Source organism: Ictidomys tridecemlineatus, chromosome 5 (genome assembly GCF_052094955.1).
Source record: "Ictidomys tridecemlineatus isolate mIctTri1 chromosome 5, mIctTri1.hap1, whole genome shotgun sequence".
In the NCBI taxonomy this organism is placed as follows: Eukaryota; Metazoa; Chordata; class Mammalia; order Rodentia; family Sciuridae; genus Ictidomys; species Ictidomys tridecemlineatus.
This window is the reverse complement of record NC_135481.1, coordinates 147,871,001-147,894,871: the sequence shown is the minus strand read 5'-3', so window position 1 is coordinate 147,894,871 and position 23,871 is coordinate 147,871,001. Positions and strand designations below refer to the sequence as shown.

At 33.3% G+C, this 23,871-nt stretch overlaps 1 protein-coding gene and 1 long non-coding RNA gene across 9 annotated transcripts in view; one reads left to right on the top strand and one right to left on the bottom strand.

The window, feature by feature from the left end:
- Mef2a (myocyte enhancer factor 2A) overlaps positions 1–23,871 on the bottom strand; it is a 147,506-nt gene that overhangs the window by 49,761 nt on the left and 73,874 nt on the right. For all 8 annotated transcript variants that reach the window (XM_078051255.1, XM_040275969.2, XM_040275971.2 and 5 more), the window contains one exon: positions 15,436–15,639. In XM_078051255.1, the coding sequence (XP_077907381.1) occupies positions 15,436–15,639 (204 nt within the window). The remainder of the gene's footprint in view (positions 1–15,435; positions 15,640–23,871) is intronic.
- Positions 682–19,345, top strand: LOC144378029 (uncharacterized). The gene is made up of 3 exons (XR_013439485.1): positions 682–952; positions 4,257–4,353; positions 17,901–19,345. It is a non-coding gene; the product is annotated as an uncharacterized LOC144378029 (long non-coding RNA).

Genomic DNA, 23,871 nt, shown 5'->3' with positions numbered 1-23,871 from the left:
TGAAAACATATGCCCATACAAAAAAGTGTTCACAGGTCTAGGGGTATAACTCAGTGGTAGAACACTTTCCTAGCATACTTAAGGCCCTGGGTTTGATCCCTAGCACCACTATCCTGTAAAAAGTTGTGCATAAACTTCAAAGTAGCAAATGGATCTCATTTGGCCAAAGAATGAAGTTCTAAGATATGCTACAATGTGGATTAGCTTTAAAAATATCACCTTGAGTGAAAAAAGTCACAGAAGACCACATATTATATGACTCTACTTATATGAAATGTCCAGGACAAGTTCATTGACATATAAAGTAGATTAAAGGGTTAATCTCAGTTATGTCCACATACTTCAATAAATAACTAAAATATGCACTCAATGTCATAATAGTGAAGGATATTTGGGTAATGATTTATATAGTACTTCATGCAGGTTACTGAAAGTTTTGAAAATATTTACTATGATCATGAATAATTATCATACGGAATTCATACCTATTGATTACTATATCCTAGTATGATAAGACTGCCAGTGAACAGAAACATAAAAAACAAAGCCCAATAAAACTTCTGAAAATAACTTTCTTTATAACCAAAAAAACAAAACAAAAAAAACAAATCTCAGAAAAATAACTTTCCTACTCTGTATAATTTTCTTTTAAATAAAATAGCAATCTTTAATCCAGATGAATGTAAACTAGGACACATTATCTTATTTAAAAAAAAGAGAGAAAAAAACCTCTGTGAACTTAAACAATAGTCTGCTCTACTATGATATGTTTTTGTAATGCAAACTAGCTCAGATGCAAATGGCACTAGGAAATGATATCAGTATAATAAAGAAGTCACTTTGGTTTGCTGGTGATTTTTTTCCTAGGAAAGCGGAACCAGAAAAGTGGGAATAGTATTAGAACTTTAGCAGGAAAGGAAAAATCCCTCAACTTGGCTACTGTACCGACAATGTAAGTATTAATCTGTATTACCAGAAATTTTTAAAAGAAGGCTTTAGATGAGTACTCCTAGTCTTATAGATTGTACTTTTTCCCATGCCCTCTTTAATGGCAGCCTCCACTGGCTCACCACTATACTTCCATCTGTATTGTCCTAAGATCCACCAATTCCATCCCAATGAAGGGCTTACCAGCATTTCTATTCAAGTAATTTTGTACATTTATAATCTCATCATGGTAGTCAGTAACTACACTAAGTTGCCTAATTGAACAGTTCAAGTTATCTCCCCAATTATTACTTGTGTTAGTTCTCAGAATACACAGATATATGGGTTTTGCAGTTTGTGAGGTTTTCAGGAATACATAAATCTCAATACATCAGAGATTTTAAAAGTAGGTTTACTTCTCTGAAGGCTGGGAATAATATATAGAATGAGTAGACGCAAGGGGTAAGGATGAATTAAAAAAGTCAATCATTTCCAATGTTACAGAGTAAAAAGAATCACATTTCCTTCACTATTGACTTCCTTCCACTTATAAAACAAACTTAATATTTTTGTCCCTACTAGTTTTTGTAATATTTGATGGAGTTTTAATTTAAGAGTATCATAAATGGGTTAACAATGAAGTAAGCAATGCTCCCTTTAGTTCAAATCTTCAGTAAACTGTGTGTTGGATATTTACTGAACACTGTAAAAATACTAATATTCTTTTGTAAAGTCTTGCCTCAAAAGATCTACAATCTTTCAAAAGACATTATGTAAGTGTAGGTTTTGTCATTATGTACTAATATGATCTGGACAATTTTGACCCGGCTTCCTTATCAATTAAATGAAGTAATTATATTTTAGTTTCCTAAACTTTTTATACCAACCTCTTTTCACAATAGTTTTGATCATGTGGTCATTTGTGCATAGAAAATATCAATGAAGTGATTTTTAAAAGAATTTAAAACTGAAGGTTTTATTACAAAGGTTATTTATTTATAATATTTGGGAATGTTAACACGATGCTCAACTCTAAAAATTTCCTTTTTTTAAAACAAATGATTCACTCGAATTTTCTACAGATCAATTAAGAAAAAGAATAAAGTGTCAATACATTACAGTCTTTGGAATACATCCTAAACTTCCACTTTATAATCTCCCCTCTCCATTCAAACCAAATGGAATAACATTCCTCTTCTTTCAAGTCTCACCATTACTTAAAAAAACTATCACGATTACAAGATGGGATAAATTATATTTTTAAAAGTTATAAACTTCTTTACAATGTTGATTATCTGCTGCCAGATTAATATCTGTGCAATAATGATTTGACTACCTAAACTTTTAAACACCTCCAAAGGCTGCCCAATACACCCCCCCACACACACACATATATCTCACAAGTGTCAAATGACACAGCTTGGTACTAAGTCACTCTATTAACTATATCCAATTTCTTTATCACCTCATATTAATCTCCTATACAAACCCTCTAGAACACAATTTTGCATATGATATGAGATAATACTAGGATTTTTCCCTCCCCAACAGATATCCATTTTTTCCAGCACAGCGTATTAAAACTTTCATTTTCTCATTAATTTATTTGCATTTTTGTCAATCAATTAATCATATACATATCAGCTCATTTCTGAACTCTCTATTAACTGTTCTACTGAGATATATATGTATATGTAAAGTATATGCAAAAATCACACTATCCAGACGACTGATAGAGCAAGTCCTAAAGGTAAAACATCCGGCAAGAATAAGCCAGTTAGCATATTCCATTCTCTCTCCACTACTATCATTAGTTTTTCTGGGCATAGGATGTGGGAAGGAATGCAGCCTAAAGCATACAAACTAATTTTAGAATATCTACTGGACATTCTGGGATACAACTGATCTAATATTTTTTATTGATGCTTAAATAGTCAATAGCCACATGTGGTTACTTAAACTGAATTTAAAAAAAAAAAAAAACCCTAACAGTTTATCAGGTGCACTAGCTATATTTCAAAGGTTCAACAGCTACTCATGGATATTGGTCAGCATGTTGGACAACCCAAATATACAACATTTCTATTATCACTAAAAGTTCTATTAGACAGTGCTGTTTCAATGATATTATGTGCAGATACAAGGCCTGAAGCTGTTTCTGCCAACATGAAAAGGTAGGTATGAGAACAAAACCAATGCAAGTGGAAGATAGAGCCCACTTCAACACAGCCTCTTCAGCACACTGATAGAATTTTGTTATGTGATATAACACACACCTGTCCTTTCTCCCAATCCCGCCCCCACTTTTTAAAAACTTGTTCTAATTATACATGCACTTTGACACATTCTTCTGTTGAAGAATAACACTGGTTGTGTAGTTGTATATGTATATAGGGTAATAATGTCTAATTCATTCTACTATACTTCCTTCCTACCCTCATATTCCCTCCCCTCCCTTCACTCCCCCTCTACCTAATCCAAAGTAACTCTATTCTTCTCTAGCCTCCCCTCTTAATCTCCAGGATATATAAAGAACTCAAAAAACTTAACACCAAAAAGTAAATAACCCAATCAATAAATGGGCTAAGGAACTGAATAGACACTTCACAGAAAAAGAAATACAACTGATCAACAAATATATGAAAACCTGTTTAACATCCCAAACAATTAGAGAAATGCAAATCTCACTCTAGTCACAATGGCAATTATCAAGAATACAAGCAACAATAAATGTTGGTGAGATGTGAGAAAAAGGTATAATCATACATTGCTGGTGGGACTGCAAATTGGTGTGACTACAACAGAAAGCAGTGTGGAGATTCCTCAAAAAACTTGGAATGAAACCACCATTTGACCCAACTACCCCAATCCTCGGTTTATACCAAAGGACTTAAAGTCAGCATACTACAGTGGCGCAGCAACATCAATGTTTATAGCAGCTCAATTCACAATAGCTAAACTATGGAACCAAAACACCCTTGTTTTCAAGACTAGTTTCAGTCAGGTCTTCTGATGCTTTCAACCTAACCAATATGGCATAGTTTTCAAACAACTGTATAGTTGACTGTTACAATCCCTGAGATTTACAACTTTAATATTTTCTCTGTCCTATTAAAACACCTAGTGGTACAACAAGCATTCAGTAAATAAATATTATAGTAAAGATATTCGAGTTAGAATAATCACAGAAATTTACTTTGAATTACTAACAAAATGTCAAAAAGAGTTTGAGCTCTTAATATCAAAAAACACCTTTTACAAAATGCCTAAATGCTTATCTAAAGCTATTTTCTACCATCCTTCAAAATTTTTTTAAAATTTTTTTTCAGTTGCAGATGGACACAACACCTTCTTCTTCTTCTTCTTCTTCTTCTTCTTCTTTTAATGGGGTGCTGAAGATAGAACCCAGTGCCCTACACATTGGAGGTAAGCACTTTACCACCGAGTCACAACTCCGACCCTCAAAATGTTTAATACCTCAAACTTAACATAGGTAGGTTTTTTATTACTTCAAAGTAATAACAAATTTTAAATACTTAATTCATCTATACAAATGCAGAAAATGGCAATAACATCTTTTAATTATGTTTTATGCAATAATCCTATATGAATGGAAACATAAAAAGCAAGCTGATTTTTATAAAATTCCTGCACAAATATTACTTGTTATTTGTTTCTTCTTCAAAACATCAACATTTTTAAGATTTTCAAGCTAGATTCTGTAAATAACTTAAGGCCAGAAATTACACAAAACAACAAACTATTATAGGAAAAGAAAATTTCTACGAAAGCAAAGCATGACAGAAAAACATTCTCCACTGAATTACAAGAAGTAAATTCTAACACACACAATTAAGCTGTAGTCTATTCTAGAAAGCTAAAGCACAGTCTATTTACCAAGTCTTAAAAATTGCTAACATTTATAAAAATATATAAAAGATTTACCTGCTAATGTTTTACTGCTAATGAATTAAAATAAAAACTACAACAACCATTCTTTAAATAAATAAACATAATCTCATTTCTCCTAAACATATAGTAACATTCTTCAAAGAACATCCTTAGGATACACAATTATCAAAGTACATGTTAACAATTGTGAGTCAATTAAACAAAAAAATGTGAAAAATCCTTATGTATATACTTACTTTCTTAAAATACTACCATTTGAAACTTCACAGGCACGGCCCTAATTACATAATTATAAATTAAAAAGCAGAGTTCTGGCTAATCTAAGCAAAGAAGATACCTTCTATAGAGATATTATATCCTTAAGTAGTCTTTTTCAGAAATAAAATAACTTAATAAATACTGAAAACTGGGTGTCACCTGAGTTTTAACATATCTGTTCAAAGTGCCAGTTTTCAAAAATTACATGTTTCCATTGGATCTTTATAAAAGAGAACTATTTCACCATTTAAAAATATCTATATATTTCACTTTATTAAAGCATACACAGAACACTGATAAACATGTTAAATACCCAGCACCACCATTTGCTTTAAATAATCTTCTAGTTCTTATTACAGTATAAAAATTTATATACTGAATGATTACTGTTTGGTAGGAAACATAATATTGGGATTCTAAGGGCCTTCAAAGCCTTACTAAAGTGTACCCAAGAAAAGGACTTCTGCAGTAAAACAATAATATACCTAACACATCATCTTGTTAAGAAAAAAGAAGCAGGATGGTCATTTACCATTATCTTCCTGGGTCTGGTACATAGTCATGATAAATATTAGTGAAATAAATAAAATATGTAGAGATAATTCAATATCTTTACTGCTTCTCTCTTTTCTGTTCCTTTCTCTGCAACCCCTTTCAAAAATTGCCATGCAGTTCTAACACACTTTCTTGCCTGAGAATGTAAGACAATGAAACCTAGGAAGCTATTTTATTAAATTCTTTCAGTGACTAGGCAAACCACCAGGTTAAAGTCAAGCGCCTAAATACATCATGAGATGGTGGTTTACTTCTCGGGTATTAGTTAATCTTATTATTAACATTACACTACAGCTATACTTAGCTGATCTGTCTTCATAAACTGGAGAGTGCAGAAATTGTCTTAATTTCCACCTAAGTTGTCCTTTGGACCTAAAATACCTTCCCTCTATCCCATTCCCTTCTTCAACCATTTCCTGTTAAAAACTGGTGATAGGGTCACCTCTAGAGGAAGTTCACTCTAACCACTCTCCATCTCCTTTTTCTCTTTGGTCAAAAATCTGACCAGTGCAATAAAGGCCTTCCAGAATAAAAAAAAGAACACTTTATATCTACTGATGAGTATTAAAATAATTCCTGAACATATGGACATAAAAAGGGCACAGATATTGGTGAATGATCACAAGAAATGTCTTACAGAAACTTACATTACAAAGTGATATATATCATCCTTCCCCCACCCCCAAACTCATTTATTTATCAAAACAACCAATCTCTGATGGAGAAAAATATGACCTCAACAAGAAAAAACACACCTGGAGATGCATAGTTTCTTATAAAAAGCACATAAATGAAGACCAATAATTGTATGAAAAAATAATAATATTCAAATACAGAGCAAAATAAAAATAGTAAAACTGAAATTGCAAGAGCTATGGTGACTGCTGTGTGAAGTGATGGTGCAGCGACATGTGGGAAGAGGAGGAGGGCCATGAGGATTGTGTGCCTCACCCTGTGAGTCATCATCCTGCTGCTTCAGGCTCTGTTAGGAATAAAAGAGCAGGGCAGGGGGCTGGAGGTGGAGGAAAGCTTTGTCTTGTCTTCAGATGCCTCATTATTTTTTCCCTTTCCCTGCCGCTCCACTGCAGCCCTGTAAAACATTAGGCAAGCCTCTTAAAACACTCCCTGTCTGTTCCAATCCTTATCTATAATATAGGGGGGAAAGTGATTGGCTCCAAAAGCCTCTCTGAGGGTATTTTAAACCTGTCAGAAAACTGAAGCAGAATCATGCCTTCCAGTTCTACCGGGTCAACACTAGATAAGTCAGTTAACTTTCAACCAGATTCCATCTCTTACAATGCTCCCACACCTTTCAAGAAGCAACCATTAAAGGAGCTACATTTGAAGAAGCTCTTATAACTATGTAGAACTGAACTGAAATGTAACCTATTAGAAATACATACCCTAGTGACAACTGGTATACTATTTTGAATGGCTTTTTAAAAGGTTTAAATAGTTACAATTTATGCTTGCTCCCCACGTGTAATCATTTCAGGAGATATTCTTGGGGATAAAAATATTTAAAAAGCTGAATAATCATTGCCAAGATATTGTGTATTAACTTGAAGCTTTTAGTTTATAAATGCACTTAGGACAAGTTAATATAAAATTGCTTAGACTTCATATCAAAATGAGTTTCTGATACAGTAGGTCTTGGATAGGGCCCAAGAACTTGCATTTCTAAACAATTCTCTGAAAATACTGATGTTGCTGGACAGGGTACCACATTTTTGAGAATCATTAATTGTATTTAATATACTCTTGGCACACTTTTACTATTACCTGTTTTTGTTACCTATTTGATAGGTACATCTTATGTTGATTCCCTAGTGTTCTTTAAGATCTTATTTTCAAATTCCTTTGCAATTTGAAGGCAGGTGAAGATTATTAAGATTCAAGAAGGTAGACTTTCTTCAGAATCCAAGTTATCATCATTCTGTTTCACTTATATCTGTGACTCAATTTCATCAACTATGAAATAAGGATTCTACAATGTTATAAAAATTAATTCATTAGAAGAGTAGCAGAGTATATGAAACGCTTAATAAATGCTATTTTTCTTGTTGCAACTACCCTCATTAATTTTCTATTCATTATTAAGGAAAACTCATTTATAGTTCCTAAATGTTATATATGATTGATATGTGTATAAACTCTAACTTATTTATAGCGATATGTTTCAGAGCTTCACTGAATCCAGTAAACTGGGAAGCAAAGAAAGAGGATAATGTCAGAGACCTGGGTTCTGGTCTGACCCTGCCAATTTCTTTTACAGGACTCTGGGTAGGTCATTTGAGTCCCAATTTCTATTTCTAAAAAAGCTTACCTTAGATGTGAAGAGATTCTGCAAATGGAATTTTTTTTAAAGTGTTATGGTATTCCTGTGATGAAAAAGAAATACCTCTATTTGGTAACACTTCAAAAGACATTAGTAAGAGAGAGAAATGGTCATGGCCCCTGTATTTTGTCCTCAAATGATAGCACAATGGTTTCAACTGCCACACGAGTTATTTATGAATGTTCTCCAATGCCACCAAGTCATCTTTTTTAAAAAATAGTATGAGCTGTAAAATTTAATGCTTCAACTATTTCTACAAAATGGCGGACATGGTAGCACATGACAGCAATGCCAGCAACTCAAGGGGCAGAGACAGGAGGATTGCAAGTTTAAGGCCAGTCTCAGCAACTTAGTGAGTCCCTCCAGCAACTTAGCTAGACCCTGTCTCAAAATAAAAAATAAAAGGGCTGGGGATGTAGCGCAGTGATAAGGTGCACCTGGGTTCAACACCCAGTACCAAAAAAACAACCAACCAATCAACCAAACAAAAATATTTCTGCAAAATGAGAAAAAACTTAGTAACAAAAATAATACCATGTCTAATATAATAATTCATAAATTTATCATAATGTATTGAGAAGAAAATACAGAGGTCATAACATTTTCTTTGTATGTTTACATTAAATACTACTTTTTATAGGACTAAACAGATGTGTACCACCTACCTAGGGCTGTGGGTATAACTCAGTGGTAGAGTGCTTGCCTAGCACTCTGTGCAAGACTCTTGAGTTCAATCTCCAACTCCACACACCAAAAAAGTCTGCCACCTCTTTTTGCATTAATGCTTAATAACATGAAAAGATATGAACATCTTTGATGACATTCTTTGTGAATTGTTACCTAATGAAATATAGGAAATAGAGCTTTCAGATTTTAAATATATCCACTTGAGGGGAAAGCAGTGTACCTCAACTCCACAAGGAGAGAAGCTCCTGCTCTAGAGACCCTTTCAAACCTCCTTTCCATCTGGCTGTTCATCTATATTATAAAATGATTTATAATAAACAGGTTAAAAGTCAACCAGTGTTTCTCAAGTTCTGTGAGCCACTCTAATGAATTCATCAAAACAAACGAAGGGCTTGTGGAAACCCTAGTTGGTACCTAGCATGGACTTCACCCCTCATCCTATGGGCTCGCACACTAACTCTACTGATAGAGTGTCAGAACTTTACTGATTTAGAAGATACTCAGTGTCCACTGATAAGCTGTTTGGTGTATGGAGAAAAACCCCACAAATATCTGGTTACCAAATTTTGAGTGTTGAGTGTAGAAGTATAGGGGTAAAGTTTGTGTTCTCTCTCAGAGCTACACAATCAAAATAATATCAAATGACTATTTATTATTACTGTATATATTTAGGTATTTTATTTGCAGACCAGAAATGGTTGGGTGAGAATAAAGACAAGTGTTATCTATAAATACATACATAACACCATAAAGTTTTCTTGACTTCAGCAAAGTCACCAATTGTTATAATCAAGACTTTCACATAATCTGCACTCTTGATGCTAACGAGCTAAACTTAAAAAGTTAAATGTAACCATATTCATAGTGTAAAATTAAAAAATTATTTTCAAGCATTCAAATGCTATTTTTCTAAGGCTTAAACAATCTATTAAAATTAAAGTGTAAAACAAATTCCAAGTATTTAAATTTATAGAAAGGTGACATTTATTAAATATTGATAAAAATAAAACTATCAGTAATTTAAATGTTCAATGCCTATCTCAATATCAGTGTATTTCATGTGTCATGACTGCTATACTGCTATGCCAGAGACATATATGTAAATCTAAGAGCAATGTGAAGTGTTTAGCATAGGAAAATGTTTCCCAGCACCAGGTGCAACTGTGTTCTACTTTAAACTGATACATTTTTATATAAGAAAATATTACATGCACACTGAGAGGAAGGAATTGAGAAGGTAATCAATCTTTCTTTCATCTTCCCTAGTACTTTCACTGTTCAAATTCTCTCTATATTCTAAACAATGGTCTCTCTAGAATCAAGAGTAGCACCACCCATAAAAATCAGTATTTTGCTCACTGTTGCTCTTTATTTCAATGACAGGACAAGAGGTATGGAGACGAGACATTATTTCCCTGGGATCTAAACAGTGTTTATTACAACAGACATTTAGTTGCTCTTTATTTCAATGACAGGACAAGAGGTATGGAGAGGTTATTTCCCTGGGATCTAAATAGTGTTATTTATAACAGACGTTTAGCCTTATGCTGCATACAGTAGGCAACTTTCTAAAATGGTTGTCAGTAATCCCATCTCCTAATATTCATGCCTTAGTGTAATCCTATTACTTAGTGTAAGTTGAATTGGACCTAGTGACTTGTTTCTATCAAGCAGAATATGGCAAAAATTATAGAATGTCACTTCTGAAAATAAGTTATAAAAGATGTGACGTTTGGCTTGCTGGAAATCTATTGCTGGCTTTGATGGCTGAAGGTGCTATATTGGAGAGGTCCACCTGGTAAGAAACTGAGAGAGGTTGGACACTGGACAACAGTCAATAAGAACTGAGACCCTTAGTGCAACAACCCTTAAAGGTATGACTCCTACAAAATCAATGTAAGCTTAGAAGCAGATACTTCCCTAGTTGAGCTTTGAATCATTTTCAGATGTTACCAATGGCAATATTTTCACTGTAGCCTTGTGACAGTCCCTGAAGCAGAGGATTAAGCTAAGCTTCCCCCCAATTTCTGACCCACAGAAACGATGACATAACTTTTTTAAATGCATCCAATGGAATTTAAATGTCACAGCTATATGATATCTAGCATCATTTTTTTAAAAAAATACATGTATAAATTATCAGCTGTTGATGAAACATAGGACATAAGGGAGTAAAACTCATTTTCTATAGGAAATATAATATTCTGGAAAAGTAGTGTGTAAAGATTTTCAAATAAATTTCATTTTAAAGACAGCAGTGATACTCTTCATTTCAAATATTTTAGCCTTATAAGGCTCATTCTAATGGCAATCCCTTAATTTACTAATGTGTAAGTTTTCATTTTCACAGACAGTCCCTAATTGATTTGACTTACAATTTTTCAACTTTATGGTGGTGCAAAAATAATAGGCATTCCATAGAAACTATATTTTTAATTTTTAACTTTTCTCAGGCTAGTGATATGTTGGTGCAAAACTCTCAGGATATTGGAAAATAAAAGCTTGGCACAATTTGCAGGTAATTTATGGGTCTCCTAGGACATAATCCCATCATGAGGTTAAAAGACATCTGTAATTCAACTTACTAATGCAGGAAGTATATACATCCCCAAAATATTGAAGACCTTAATTTACAATACCCCAATAAATTTAATATGTCAATGCTATTAATTTGAAAAAAACAAAGTTGTATAGTTTTTAAAATTTCATCAACTCTAGTGAAAATTCTAAAATTTGAAATTAAAATGTTGAACTAGTTTTAAAACACAGATAATATAAAATAAGAAAGAGCAAAGAACACTATTCTGTAGGTGGGTTTCTAATATGTGTATTTATACATGAAATTGAAACAGATAAATATAAACACCACAGCTACCACTATTTATAATCACAATTTAATTAGCTACCAACTACCCAAATCCAAAATGCTTGGAACAAGAAAATGTTTCAAATTTCAGAGCTTTTTAGATTTTGGAATATTTTTATGAAATTTACTGGCTTAACAGCCCTATTCTGAAAATCTGAAATCTGAAATTTTTTTGAGTGTCATGTCAGCATTCAACAAGTTTCAGATTTTGAAGCGTTTCAGACTTTGTACTTTTGCATTAGGGATACTCATATTAAGTTTACCATGCTCCCAGAAAATATATTTGATCTAAACCCCACTGACATAACATGTGTGCATCCTTATGCTACAAACCCTGTAGACATGGTTAACAGCTCAGTGCACCCATCCTTCTTTTTACAGTACATCCCCAAAGGGCTCGTGTGTAGGATACAATAGAACAGAATACATCTGCAGAAAACTACATTTTAATATAATCAAGACTATGAGAGGGTATTTTGGCAACTCAGGAAAAGTAAAGTTCTACTCATTTTAAAAGCTAACATATATGCAACAAGAAATAGGCAAAGTCATTAGAAGCCTTATGAAAGTTGTTAAAGAAGTTTGTTAATGTCACTACTGATCATATTACATAAGGAAATACCCTAAAGCAGATCACTTCTTAAATGTTTGTGCCTCTTTAACTCCTGATTTCCTCAGCCACATGTGATGCTCCTGTCTAGAATCCCACTAACAAGTATAAGTTTATTTACATAAACAACTATAAGTTTATTTATATAAAATCTTCTGTTGGTAAAAGTGTATTTCAGGGATTTGTGAAACCATGGGTAGAAAGAATATTCTTTCAGCTTGAATTAGAAATCTCTAAATAACATCCCCTTGTAGAACTCACAGCACACAGAAGTCCTACGAATATTTTTGTCAAATGTATAGATGAATATAAAAAAAGTTGCTTCCAATTACAACTTTTGGAAAGGAAACTATATAAAACAGAAAAGAAAAGAAAATAACTGTAATGGTATTCTAAAAATATCCTTATATATGAGATACCTGTAAGATACTTAGAGAGTACCTGACCCATTTTCAATAATGTTATTCTGTAAATTCAGTTTGGTCCTCCACAAAAGTCCTAGTAGATGCACCAGTTATGAGCTATTACTACTGATAAAAAAGAACTCAGACACTTACATAAAAACTTGTGAGGATGCACTTGCTTGCGTCATCTTCATATGTGAAAGAAAACCCACAGGGCTGAGGACCAAACTCAGGTCCTTGGGCATGCTAAGAAACACCCTGCCACAGAGCTAAATTTCCAATCTCTTATCTTACAAGTTTAATAGTCACTGTTTTATAATTAAGACTTAGTAAGATTTTTATAAGTAATAAGAATAAAGTCTTGTAACTTATCTGAGCACAACAAATTTATTGCTTATTATCCTAAGTATATCCTATTCAATGTATTTTATATAAATTCAGAATTTCATAGAGATCTTTTGGTAAGAGTCCTGTTAGCTTGTATCTAAAAAATACAACTAAAAAGAAAATATCAAAATCCCAATTGATAATCAAACTGCAAAAGTTTTCTTTCATATTGAAACAGATTGTAGCACTCAGAAAAGTGTTAAATGTTTGGGATTTACTCTCTTAAAATTTGACTGTTGACCACAACAGAGATGAAGAATGAGGTGGTTTTAAAATTCTGTGAGGATTAAACCAGACTATATTCTTTAATTCTCTAAAAGAAATAAGCTTTAGGCTGTGCGAAGTACCCTCAACTTCCAGGGGCCAAGAACAACTGCTGCAATGAAAGAGCAGAGTAGTTAGGGTTAGGAGGTATCCCCTTCTATAATGAAACTAGCTAAAATATCTACTTGCTGATGTCAACAAAGTCAACTCTATTTCTTTGTTTTACTTAAGGCTGTGAAACTTTTGATAAGATGTTTAAAATAAGTAACTCATTTTAAACACAGTAGGAATACTCTCCATTTCAAGGAAATCCAGTTATAAATTCTCCTACAACCCTTACCTAAATGATTCCTTAGCTTATAAAAATATAACATATGCTCATGAAATACAAGAGCGAATCTACTACATAGTTCATGTTGCAAATAAGTGATAAGATGTGCCATAAAAACTAATGTGACAAAATAATTCACAAATGACAAACATAATTATATTAAGGGAATATGGCTCAAGATAAAACCATATAGTTTAATCAAAGTGATCAACAAAAACAAAATAAAAAACTCCCAACAGATTTCAGGGAGGTTCACAGTATTAACTTATAAAAGTTATCTTTTATAAATTTGAAACAGAAAGGAATTAAAGGAGAAAGTATGCTGGTTCTCCTTTTTGAAGGTTTTATTTTAAAATACTATTTTTTAGTAGAAGAAAATCCATCATAAAATTATGGGTAAATCAAGCTACAGAGATGAGTCCTAGCTGTACTTATACTATACTTTTACTTCTCATTTGAAACAACTGATTACTGACTAAAAAGTTCGATTTTTAATGTAAGTAACAGAATTCTTTTTTTCAATAACAAACTAAATCAGTTACTCTCCGGAAAGGGACTGCTAAGGCTGAGAAATTTTAAAATTCATTTTTTTAAACTGTAGCATAATCTATGAGGACAAATAATTTAGATTCCCATACAATAAAATATTTAAGTATTTTTCTCTAGCTTAATTTCAATCATTTGATATAAAATCTAGATTGGGTTTCCATATGTTCTCTTATACTTAGTTTTTGCATCATCACATGGCTTCTCTACTTTCTCTAAGGAAATGTCTAATTTAAAAAATTATTTTCTAATATTGCAAAACTAAGCCAAAGGTTTTTGTTGGTTGGTTGGTTGATTTTTGGCAGAAATGGGGACTTAATCCAGGGCCCTGTGCATGCTAGGCAAGTGCTTACCACTGAGTCACACCCCAGCCCCAATGTATCTCTCAAGTAATGAAAAAGTCCTTTTTAAAAAATAAAAATGAAACACTCTTCTAAATGCAAGCAAAAAGGCAAAAGTAACCAAGAAGCTAAATTAAAATGTTATTAGAAATATAGTACATGGAAAAGTTATTTTTTATAAAATTTGAAGCAGAAAAGAATTAAAGGGGAAAGTACAGTGGTTTTTCTTTTTGAAGGCTTTATTTTAAAGTAGATGAAAATTCATCCTAAAAAGAATTCCTTTTCTTTTTCACTTAATTAGGTTGGCAAAACCCTAAGAAACACTAAAAAGGGCAGTGGATAAACAAAAAAGGGACAAGGATTTTCCCTCCCTCCCAAAAAGGTAGTATTAATGAAATAAATATTGTTTATATAATTTTCTTTCTTTTCATTAGTATTTATTTATTTTTTAAAGGTAGAGTGTTATTTCTTTTTTTAAATATTTTTTAGTTATAGATGGACACAATATCTTTACTTTGGTTATTTATTTTTATGTAGTGTTGAGAATCAAACCCAATGCCTCACATGTGTGAGGTGGGCACTCTGCCACTGAGCTACAGCCCCAGCCCTTTTCATTAGTATTTAAAGTTGTAAGTTACCACTGACAAAATGAAATGACTAAGATTTTTGAAATTATAACTTCATCCTAACCAAAAGTAATGGTTTCTTATAATAATTTAAAAACTCCTATAAAATATGTAATCACAGATGAAATGTTAGATTATACTAGTTAAATATTAGATATATAAGGTAAAACAGCCCACCTTATTTTGTTTGAACAAATAGGATATGTTTATGGCATAAGTGAGTGTTCATATATCCATTTTCAATCCTTCTAAGAAATAATTCAGAGAAAAGATACCTCTAACTGATTTATGCTCTGTATGTACAAAGTAATGAGAGTTACTCTTATTAAATGCAAGATTCAATTATTATTTGCAATTCACACATTACTAGATATATGTGTTACCTCAACAATATCCGAGTTGGTTCTGCTTTCATGAGGCTCATTATATTCTGTATACTTGAGAAGAACTTTGTCCATATCAGTGCTGGCATACTGAAACAGTTTGTTAGAGCTGTTGAAAATGATGAGTGCTATTTCACAGTCACAGAGCACACTAAGTTCATAGGCTTTCTTCATCAACCCAAACTTTCTCTTTGTAAAAGTGACCTAGACAATCAAAGAAAAAAAGTATATTTTATTAAAAGCATTAGTATAACTCGAAATACAAACTATTTGAAGATGAATCTTCTTATAATACTGAGCCAGATTTCAAAGATGGAAAAGTATTCTACTCTCACACTTCATATGGGCCTTCTCCTTCCCCATTCTGCCACAAAACTACAGTCTTACATATTTATCTTATATGTCTAACAGCTCTAAAAGGGAAGTCTCCTCTCGTAATAGAAGGTATTCCTTATCTTTTTTTTTGGCTATGACTACACCATAGAAGGCAAAGAAACAGAGAAGGAAATAGCTGACCAGTGGTCCCTTATCCCTCATCTTAAAATTATTATCACCAAAACCCCTAATCCCTCCATCTAGGTATCAATCATCATCCAGGTAAATCAATCATCATCCAGGCTTTAATGTCTAAACAACTAAGTAAATACACACTAACTCATGCTTTCCCTCATTCCCAAATCTATCTATAGCACCCACTAAAATTCAGTCTAGGATCAGCAAGTTCTCTGATGTTTTCAAATTCTTCTTTTAAAATTTATTTCTCTAATTAAAATCTGCTGCCTGAAGACTCTCAAACCACAACTTTTTTCAGTTTGTTTCAAAATATTACTTGCCCTAGAAGATAAATCCTTTTACCTTCCTATACTTTCTTCCAAATTATTTGTCCTTCCTTCCCCTTCAAAGCCCTCAGATATTTTTAAGCCTATGCCATGAAATCATACCAGCTTATAATCCTCCTTTTGGTGAGCACAAAGCAATACCCACCACCACCTCTTTCTCATGCAGTATTACCTGATTACTCCCCACCCACACACTTTACTTTTCTTTCCAGTTCTGCTCTGCTTCTATCCCTGGCACCTTGGCCTCTCAGTTCCTTTACTTGAAAATCTCCAGTGATTTTACCTCTAATACATGTTCATCACCTATTCCCTTTGTCACACCCTCAACTACACCACCACCAATAATCCACATTACTTCCAAAATTTCAAATTCATGAAATCTATTTTGACAGTCTCCTCTTCTGCTCTATTTTCTGTTACCTCTCCAGATATTTTTTCACCTCATCAAGTCCTCCAACTGATTTACCTTACCACTTTGTTACTACAGATTGAGTAACCTTTACCCAAAATGCTTGGGACCAAAGGTGTTTTGAATTTGGGCTTTTTTGAGATTTTTGGAACTTTTGTACATGGGACCTCAGTCTAGACACATAATTCATTTGTTTTTATACACACAATCTGAAGGTTAATTTTTACAACACTTTAGTCAATCTTTCTTTTCATTGTGACTTATCTTACATGGCCAGGTGTTGAATTTTCCACTGCGGTATCATGTCAGTGCTGAAAAAGCTTAAAATTTTGTACTTCTGATTTTCAGGTAAGGGATGCTCAACCTTTATTTATTCTCATGTATTTTCAACTCTTTTTAGATTTGATGACCCAACACTACTTTCACTCCCTTTCAAACACTTCTAATGTGTCCTCTTCTCTCATTAGCACACTTTTCTGACACATTCACCAAAAAGAAACTGACTTCCTAAATATATACCAAAATATCCCTATGTCTTTAAGCAAATAGTTGACAATTTCTGGCAACACACCATATATACACATACCTGGTGTGACTGAACTGATGACCATTAAATCTCAATTAACATTCAACGTTGCCTGACATTCCTAACATCATTTGATTCATTAATTCATTCTTCAAGTCAACTGTTCCCCATCTTCTCCAACTTCACTCTCATAATCTTTCTTGAAATCATTAGAAACAAAAGAATCACCTCATCTTTTCATCACTAAATCTATCAGTTTAACTATTTCATCTGTACCTTTCCCCACTCACTTCTTTGCAGTTATTGACATGTCTGCACATTACGGTCCACCGTGGCTTTCTTGCACTCTACTAGATCAAATACCAGAAGTACATAAACATGCCCTAGCATTTCCTTCCACTCTACATTGCTCCTGCAGTAATCAATCTCTTTGCTCTCTACTTCAGAGTAAAGTGTTTAAAAGAAATGTTTTAACGTTTGTTTTAGTTGTCTGTGATTTCTTATCACTTATTCTCTCCTTTTATTGTTTCAATCAGACTTCCATTCCCCATATTCCACCAAGACTGCTCTTGTTAATATCATCATCAGTGACCTGTAATTTATGTGATCAAAGTCAACAGACATGTTGGTTCTATCTGACTTTATACTTCAGCATTTAACAGAACTAACAGTATTCTCACTTCCTTTCCAGATGTTCATGATGCAACATTCTCTTACTTCACTGGATGCTCCTCTCGGTCTTTATAGCTACCTCCTCTTCTGCTCAGCCTCCATACATTCAAATGCCTGCAAGTATTGAACCTGGGCTCCCTGTTTTTATCCTCTCAGTTTTTGTTTGGTGAGTGTATCTAGCTTCACTGTTTAAAAGCAACAAATAAATTTTTTTCCAGCTTTCTCCATTTCAGCAAAGGTACCACCATCCATTCAAAAAACAAAAACAAATATGTGAGAATTAACCTTAGATCCCTCTTAATTATCTATCCTATCCAATCCATCAGCAAATTCTGCCAACTTTACCACTAAAACATATTTATCTCAAATCTATTTACTTCTGTCTACCTCTATGACTACTACCCAAGCTAGGTTACATCATTTCTCATCATCTTGCTTACATAATGAATGATCTTATTGGACTTTCAGATTTATCTATAACATTCTGTATCTGCCAAGTAACTGAAAGAGTGATATTCTGAAACACAGATCAAATTCTGTAAGTGAAAGATTAGGGTTTCACTGCACCGAAAGTAACATTAAAACTCATTGAACACACAAAAAAAATATTTATCCTCCATTTCCCTGTCTGAATTTATTGTCCACCAAACTCCCATATATCCTTTAATCTACACTAGCATGAGTATGTGCATAAATATGCAGGTTGTGTGGGGGGAGTGGGGAGAGTTAATTTGTGTTCCTTAAGACACCAGCTACTTTCTGATTTATAAACCATGCTATGTTCCCTCTATGTGGAATACTCTGCAAATCAAAGCTTCTTAATGGTTCCTTTCTTCATCTTGTAAAAATAAATCTCTTATAATTTAATCTTTTTTTAAAAAATCTTAATTATATAAATACACAAATATATAATTTTATATAAATCCAAATATGGAATATATTAACATCTTTTGCTTATTTCCCTACTTTCTCTTGCAGCTACACTAATCCCTTAACCTATATTTTCAGCACAGTATTTCTGATTTTTATACAAGATTATCATATAATCATGATAATATGGTTTGTATATATATATACAAGGAATTTTGATTTGACAAAAATGTTTTACTCATTTCACCAAACCCCATGGATACTTACTTCTAACATTTTCATAATATTTTCATAAGTGTTATTACTCTTTTTTAATTTTTTTTTTTTTAGTTTTGATAGACTTTATTTTTTATTTATTTATATGTGGTGTTGAGAATCAAACCCAGTGACTCACATGTGCCAGGCCAAGGGCACTAGCACTGAGCCACAACCCCAGCCCTTATTACACTTTTTAATCTTTGCAAATATATAGTATAAAATAAAAATGTAATTTAATATGCATTTTTTCTAATTTGTAGTGATTTTTTCCTTATATTTGTTATCTTTAGAATCTGCTTTCTCTAAACTGCTTATCTTTTGATTGTTTTCCTATTATGTAATGTCTTTTACTTGTCTGAGTAAGAGATTCTCATACAGATATATTTTATGTTTTAAAATACATATATGTGTGTTTCAAATATCTTTTGAAATTTTCCCTTTATATATTAACTTTATGTATCATTTGTCATTACAAAATTTTTAATTTTTATTCTAGACTACAATACTACTTTTCAGAATCTGGAATTATACCACTATCAAAATATACTACCTTCAACCAGTGTAATCTAAATCACTGATGACTTGGTATGCACCTATATGTACTTGCTACATTAAAATTCTAAATCTAGCAAAGATACAGTAATTTAGAATGTTTATTTATTCTTTTAATATTGAAGAAAATTACAATCAACAATGTAATGTACCTCAAGAACAATTGTTACTCTAGACAGATATTTTCAAAATTAGTGAGATATTAACAAGAGTTAAAATTAACACTAAAAATGGCTCTTTAGAATACGCATTAAGCATGATTACAGAAAATTCTGAAAATAATAGCTCCTTATCAGTGAAAAGAATATAGACTCTTCTGTCCTTTCCATATTCAAAACCATGTCTAAAGTTATCAGTCAGAAGGTGAAGATGGATTATCAGTCAGAAGTTTGAAGGGGTTAATAGAGAAAAAAACTTATAACATCTCCTCTCCATTCCTCCAAGTTACTCCAACTAGAGTAAAGTCAGAAAAAGCTTTTTCAGCAATTTGCACAAAAATACACACATGCTTCAATGATGGCACCAGAATCTATAAATTGAAAATTGTAAAATTAAAATATAGCACTTCCAAACTTCCTAACTGAAAGCTTCATTTTATCCTTAGCATTCTGCCTATTTTTAAAGACTTTATTTTTTAGATTCGTTTTACACTAACAATAAGATTAAGAGAAAGCTAAAAAAATTTCTTATAAATTCTGTCCCCAAACATGCAGTGTCTCCCTCATTATAAACACCCATCATCAGGGTAGTACATTTGCTAAAACTGATGAACCTATAATGATACATCATTACTAAGCAAAAGCCATGGTTTATCTCCAATCTGGACAAATGAATGACATGTATGATACAATTATAGTACCACATTGAGCATTTTCCCTGCCCTTAAACTCCTGAATAATATTGTCTGGATGTACACAGTTTATTTATCCACTCACATGCTGAAGGACATCTTGGTTATTTCCAACTCTTGGCAATTACAAATAAAGTTGTGCAAGTTTTGAGAGGCCATAACTTTTCCACTCTTTTGGCTAAATACCAAGAAGTACAATTGCTGGATCTGTATGTTAAGAGTAGGTTGGGGGTGGGAGGCTCGGGTTGTAGCTCAGTGATAAAACACTTGCCTAGCACATGAGGCACTGGGTTTAATCCTCAGCAACACATAATCAATTAATTAATTAATTAATTAATTAAAGGTATTATGTCCATCTACAACTAAAACATTTTTTATTTTTATTTTTGTTTTTTTTTATTGGTTGTTCAAAACATTACAAAGTTTTTGACATATCATGTTTCATACATTAGATTCAAGTTGGTTATGAACTCCCATTTATACCCCAAATACAGATTGCAGAATCACATCTGTTACATATCCACATTTTTACATAATGCCCTATTAGTAACTGTTGTATTCTGCTCCCTTTCCTATCCTCTACTATCCCCCCTCCCCTCCCCTCCCATCTTGTCTCTCTACCCCATCTACTGTATTTCACTTCTCTCCTTGTTTATTTACCCATTCCCCTCGCAACCTCTTATGTGTGATTTAGTATAACAATGAGTGTCTCCCTCCATGCCCATGCAATTTCCCTTTTCTCTCTCTTTCCCTCCCACCTATTGTATCTGTTTAATGTTGATCTTTCCTTCCTGCTCTTCCTCCCTGCTCTGATCCTGGTTATTCTCATTATATCAAAGAAGACATTTGGTATTTGTTTTTTAGGGATTGGCTAGCTTCACTAAGCATAATCTGCTCTAGTGCCATCCATTTCCCTGCAAAATCCATGATTTTGTCATTTTTTAGTGCTGCATGATATTCCATGGTGTATAAATGCCACTTTTTTTTATCCATTCATCTATTGAAGGGCATCTGGGTTGGTTCCACAGTCTAGCAATTGTGAATTGTGCCCCTATGAACATCGATGTGGCAGTATCCCTGTAGTAAGCTCTTTTAAGGTCTTCAGGGAATAGTCCGAGAAGGGCAATAGCTGGGTCAAATGGTGGTTCCATTCCCAGCTTTCCCAGGAATCTCCATACTGCTTTCCAAATTGGCTGCACTAGTTTGCAGTCCCACCAGCAATGTACAAGAGTACCCTTTTCCCCACATCCTTGCCAGCACTTGTTGTTTGAGTTCATAATGGCTGCAAAAACATTTTTTAAAAAAATAAAGGTATTGTGTCCAATTACAACTAAAAAAAAAAAAATTTTTTTTTTAAAAGAGAAGTCCCAAAGGCACTAAGAACTGTGATTGACAAATTCCTGGAGGCTAGTGTGGATAGCTCTGAAAGTTATAAACTTCAAAACAGCAAGAAAGATGATGGAATGAGATGGATATCATTATTCTAGGAACATGTATGAGCACATATAGTGCAACGCTACATCGTGTACAACCAGAGAAATGAAAAGTTGTGCTGCAATTGTGTACACTGAATCAAAATGCATTCTGCTGTGATATATACCTAATTAAAATAAATAAATTTTAAATAAAAACTCCAAAACAATTAACAGAATGTAGGAGGAAATGAGCAAAATGGGATGACCGCAAATCTTACTATAAAGCTACAGTAGTCAAGGCAGTATAGAATTGGCAGAACATAAAGATACATGGAAAAGAAAAGAGAGCCCAGTAGAGGAAGGAGAACAGAGGGAGGGAGGGAAAAGAGGGGCACCAGGGACTGAAATGGAGTATATTAAACTCCATGAATGTATGATTACGTCAAAATGAACCCAACTATTATCACTAAAAATGTTGTAATAAGAGAAAAAAAAGTTTTTACATCATATGTCATTAGAGAACTATAAACTAAAGCAACATTGAGATAATGTTACACACCTTTTAGAATGGTGAAAACCTAAAACACAACAAATGCTGCTGAGGCTATGCGGAAACAGGAACTCTCATTCACTGCTGGTGGTAATGCAAAATGTTAGTCACTTTGAAGGAAGTTCAGCATTTTCTTACAAAAACAAAAATAAATCTACTCTTACCATTTCATCCAACAATTATAGTCCTTGCTATTTACCCAAAGGAGATGAAAAACTAGGTACACTCAAAACATGCACAAGGATGCTTAGTATCAACTTTCTTCACAATTGCCCAAAGTTGGAAGTAAACAAGATGTCTTCAGTAGGTGAATAGATAAACTGGTCCGTCTAAATAATGATTTTCAGTGCTTAGAAAGAAATGAGGCTTCAAGCCATCAAATCATGTAGAAACTTTAAGTACAGATTACTAAGTGAAAAACGACAATCTGAAAAAGATATACTATATGATTACAATTGCATAATTTTCTGAAAAACTATGGAGACAGGATAAATATCAGTGGTGACCAGAAGTTGAAGGGAAAAAAATGAGGGATCAATAGACAGAGGACACAGGATTTTTAGAGCAGTAAAACTATTATGCAGACACTACCATATTGCATTTTCCAAAACCCCACAGACTGATTATATAACACCAAAAGTGAACCCCAATGTAAAGCATGAACTTTGGATACTGATGTGTAAATGTAGGTTCTTTTTTTAAAAATTCTGATTTGTAATACATGATGGCAGAATGCAATTCATTTCATATTACACACATAGAGCACAATTTTTCAAGACACTGGTTATATACAAAGTATTTTCATACAATTCGTGTCTTATACATGTACTTAGGATAATGATGTCTAACTCATTCCACCATCATTCCTACCCCCTTGCCCCCTCCTTTCCCCTCCCCTCCTCTTTGCCCTATCTAAAGTTCCTCCATTCCTCCCATGCTCCCTGCCCCCCAATCACCATTATGCATCTGCATTCTTATATCAAAGAAAACATTCAGCTTCACTTAGCATTATATTCTCAACTTCATCCATTTACCTGCAAATGCCATGATTTTATTCTCTTTTAATGCTGAGTAATGTTCATTGTGTATAAGTTTCTCTACTGAAGGACATCAGGTTGGTTACACAGTTGCTATTGTGAATTGTGCTGCTACAAACATTGATATGGCTGTGTCCCTACATGTAGTATGCTGTTTTTAAATCCTTTGGGTATAAACTGAGGAATGGGATGGCTGGGTCAAATGGTGGTTCCATTCCCAGTTTCCCAAGGAATCTCTGTACTCTTTCCAGAGTGACTGTAGCAATCTGCAATTCCACCAACAATGTATGAGTGTGCCTTTTCCCCCACATCTTAGCCAAAACTTATTATTGTTTGTATTCTTAATAGCTGCCATTCTCTACAAATCAAAACTACTCTAATGTAGGTTCCTTGATGGTAACAACTGCACCTTTCTGATGCAGGATGTAGGCAGTGGGAGAAGCTGAGAGTGGGAAAGA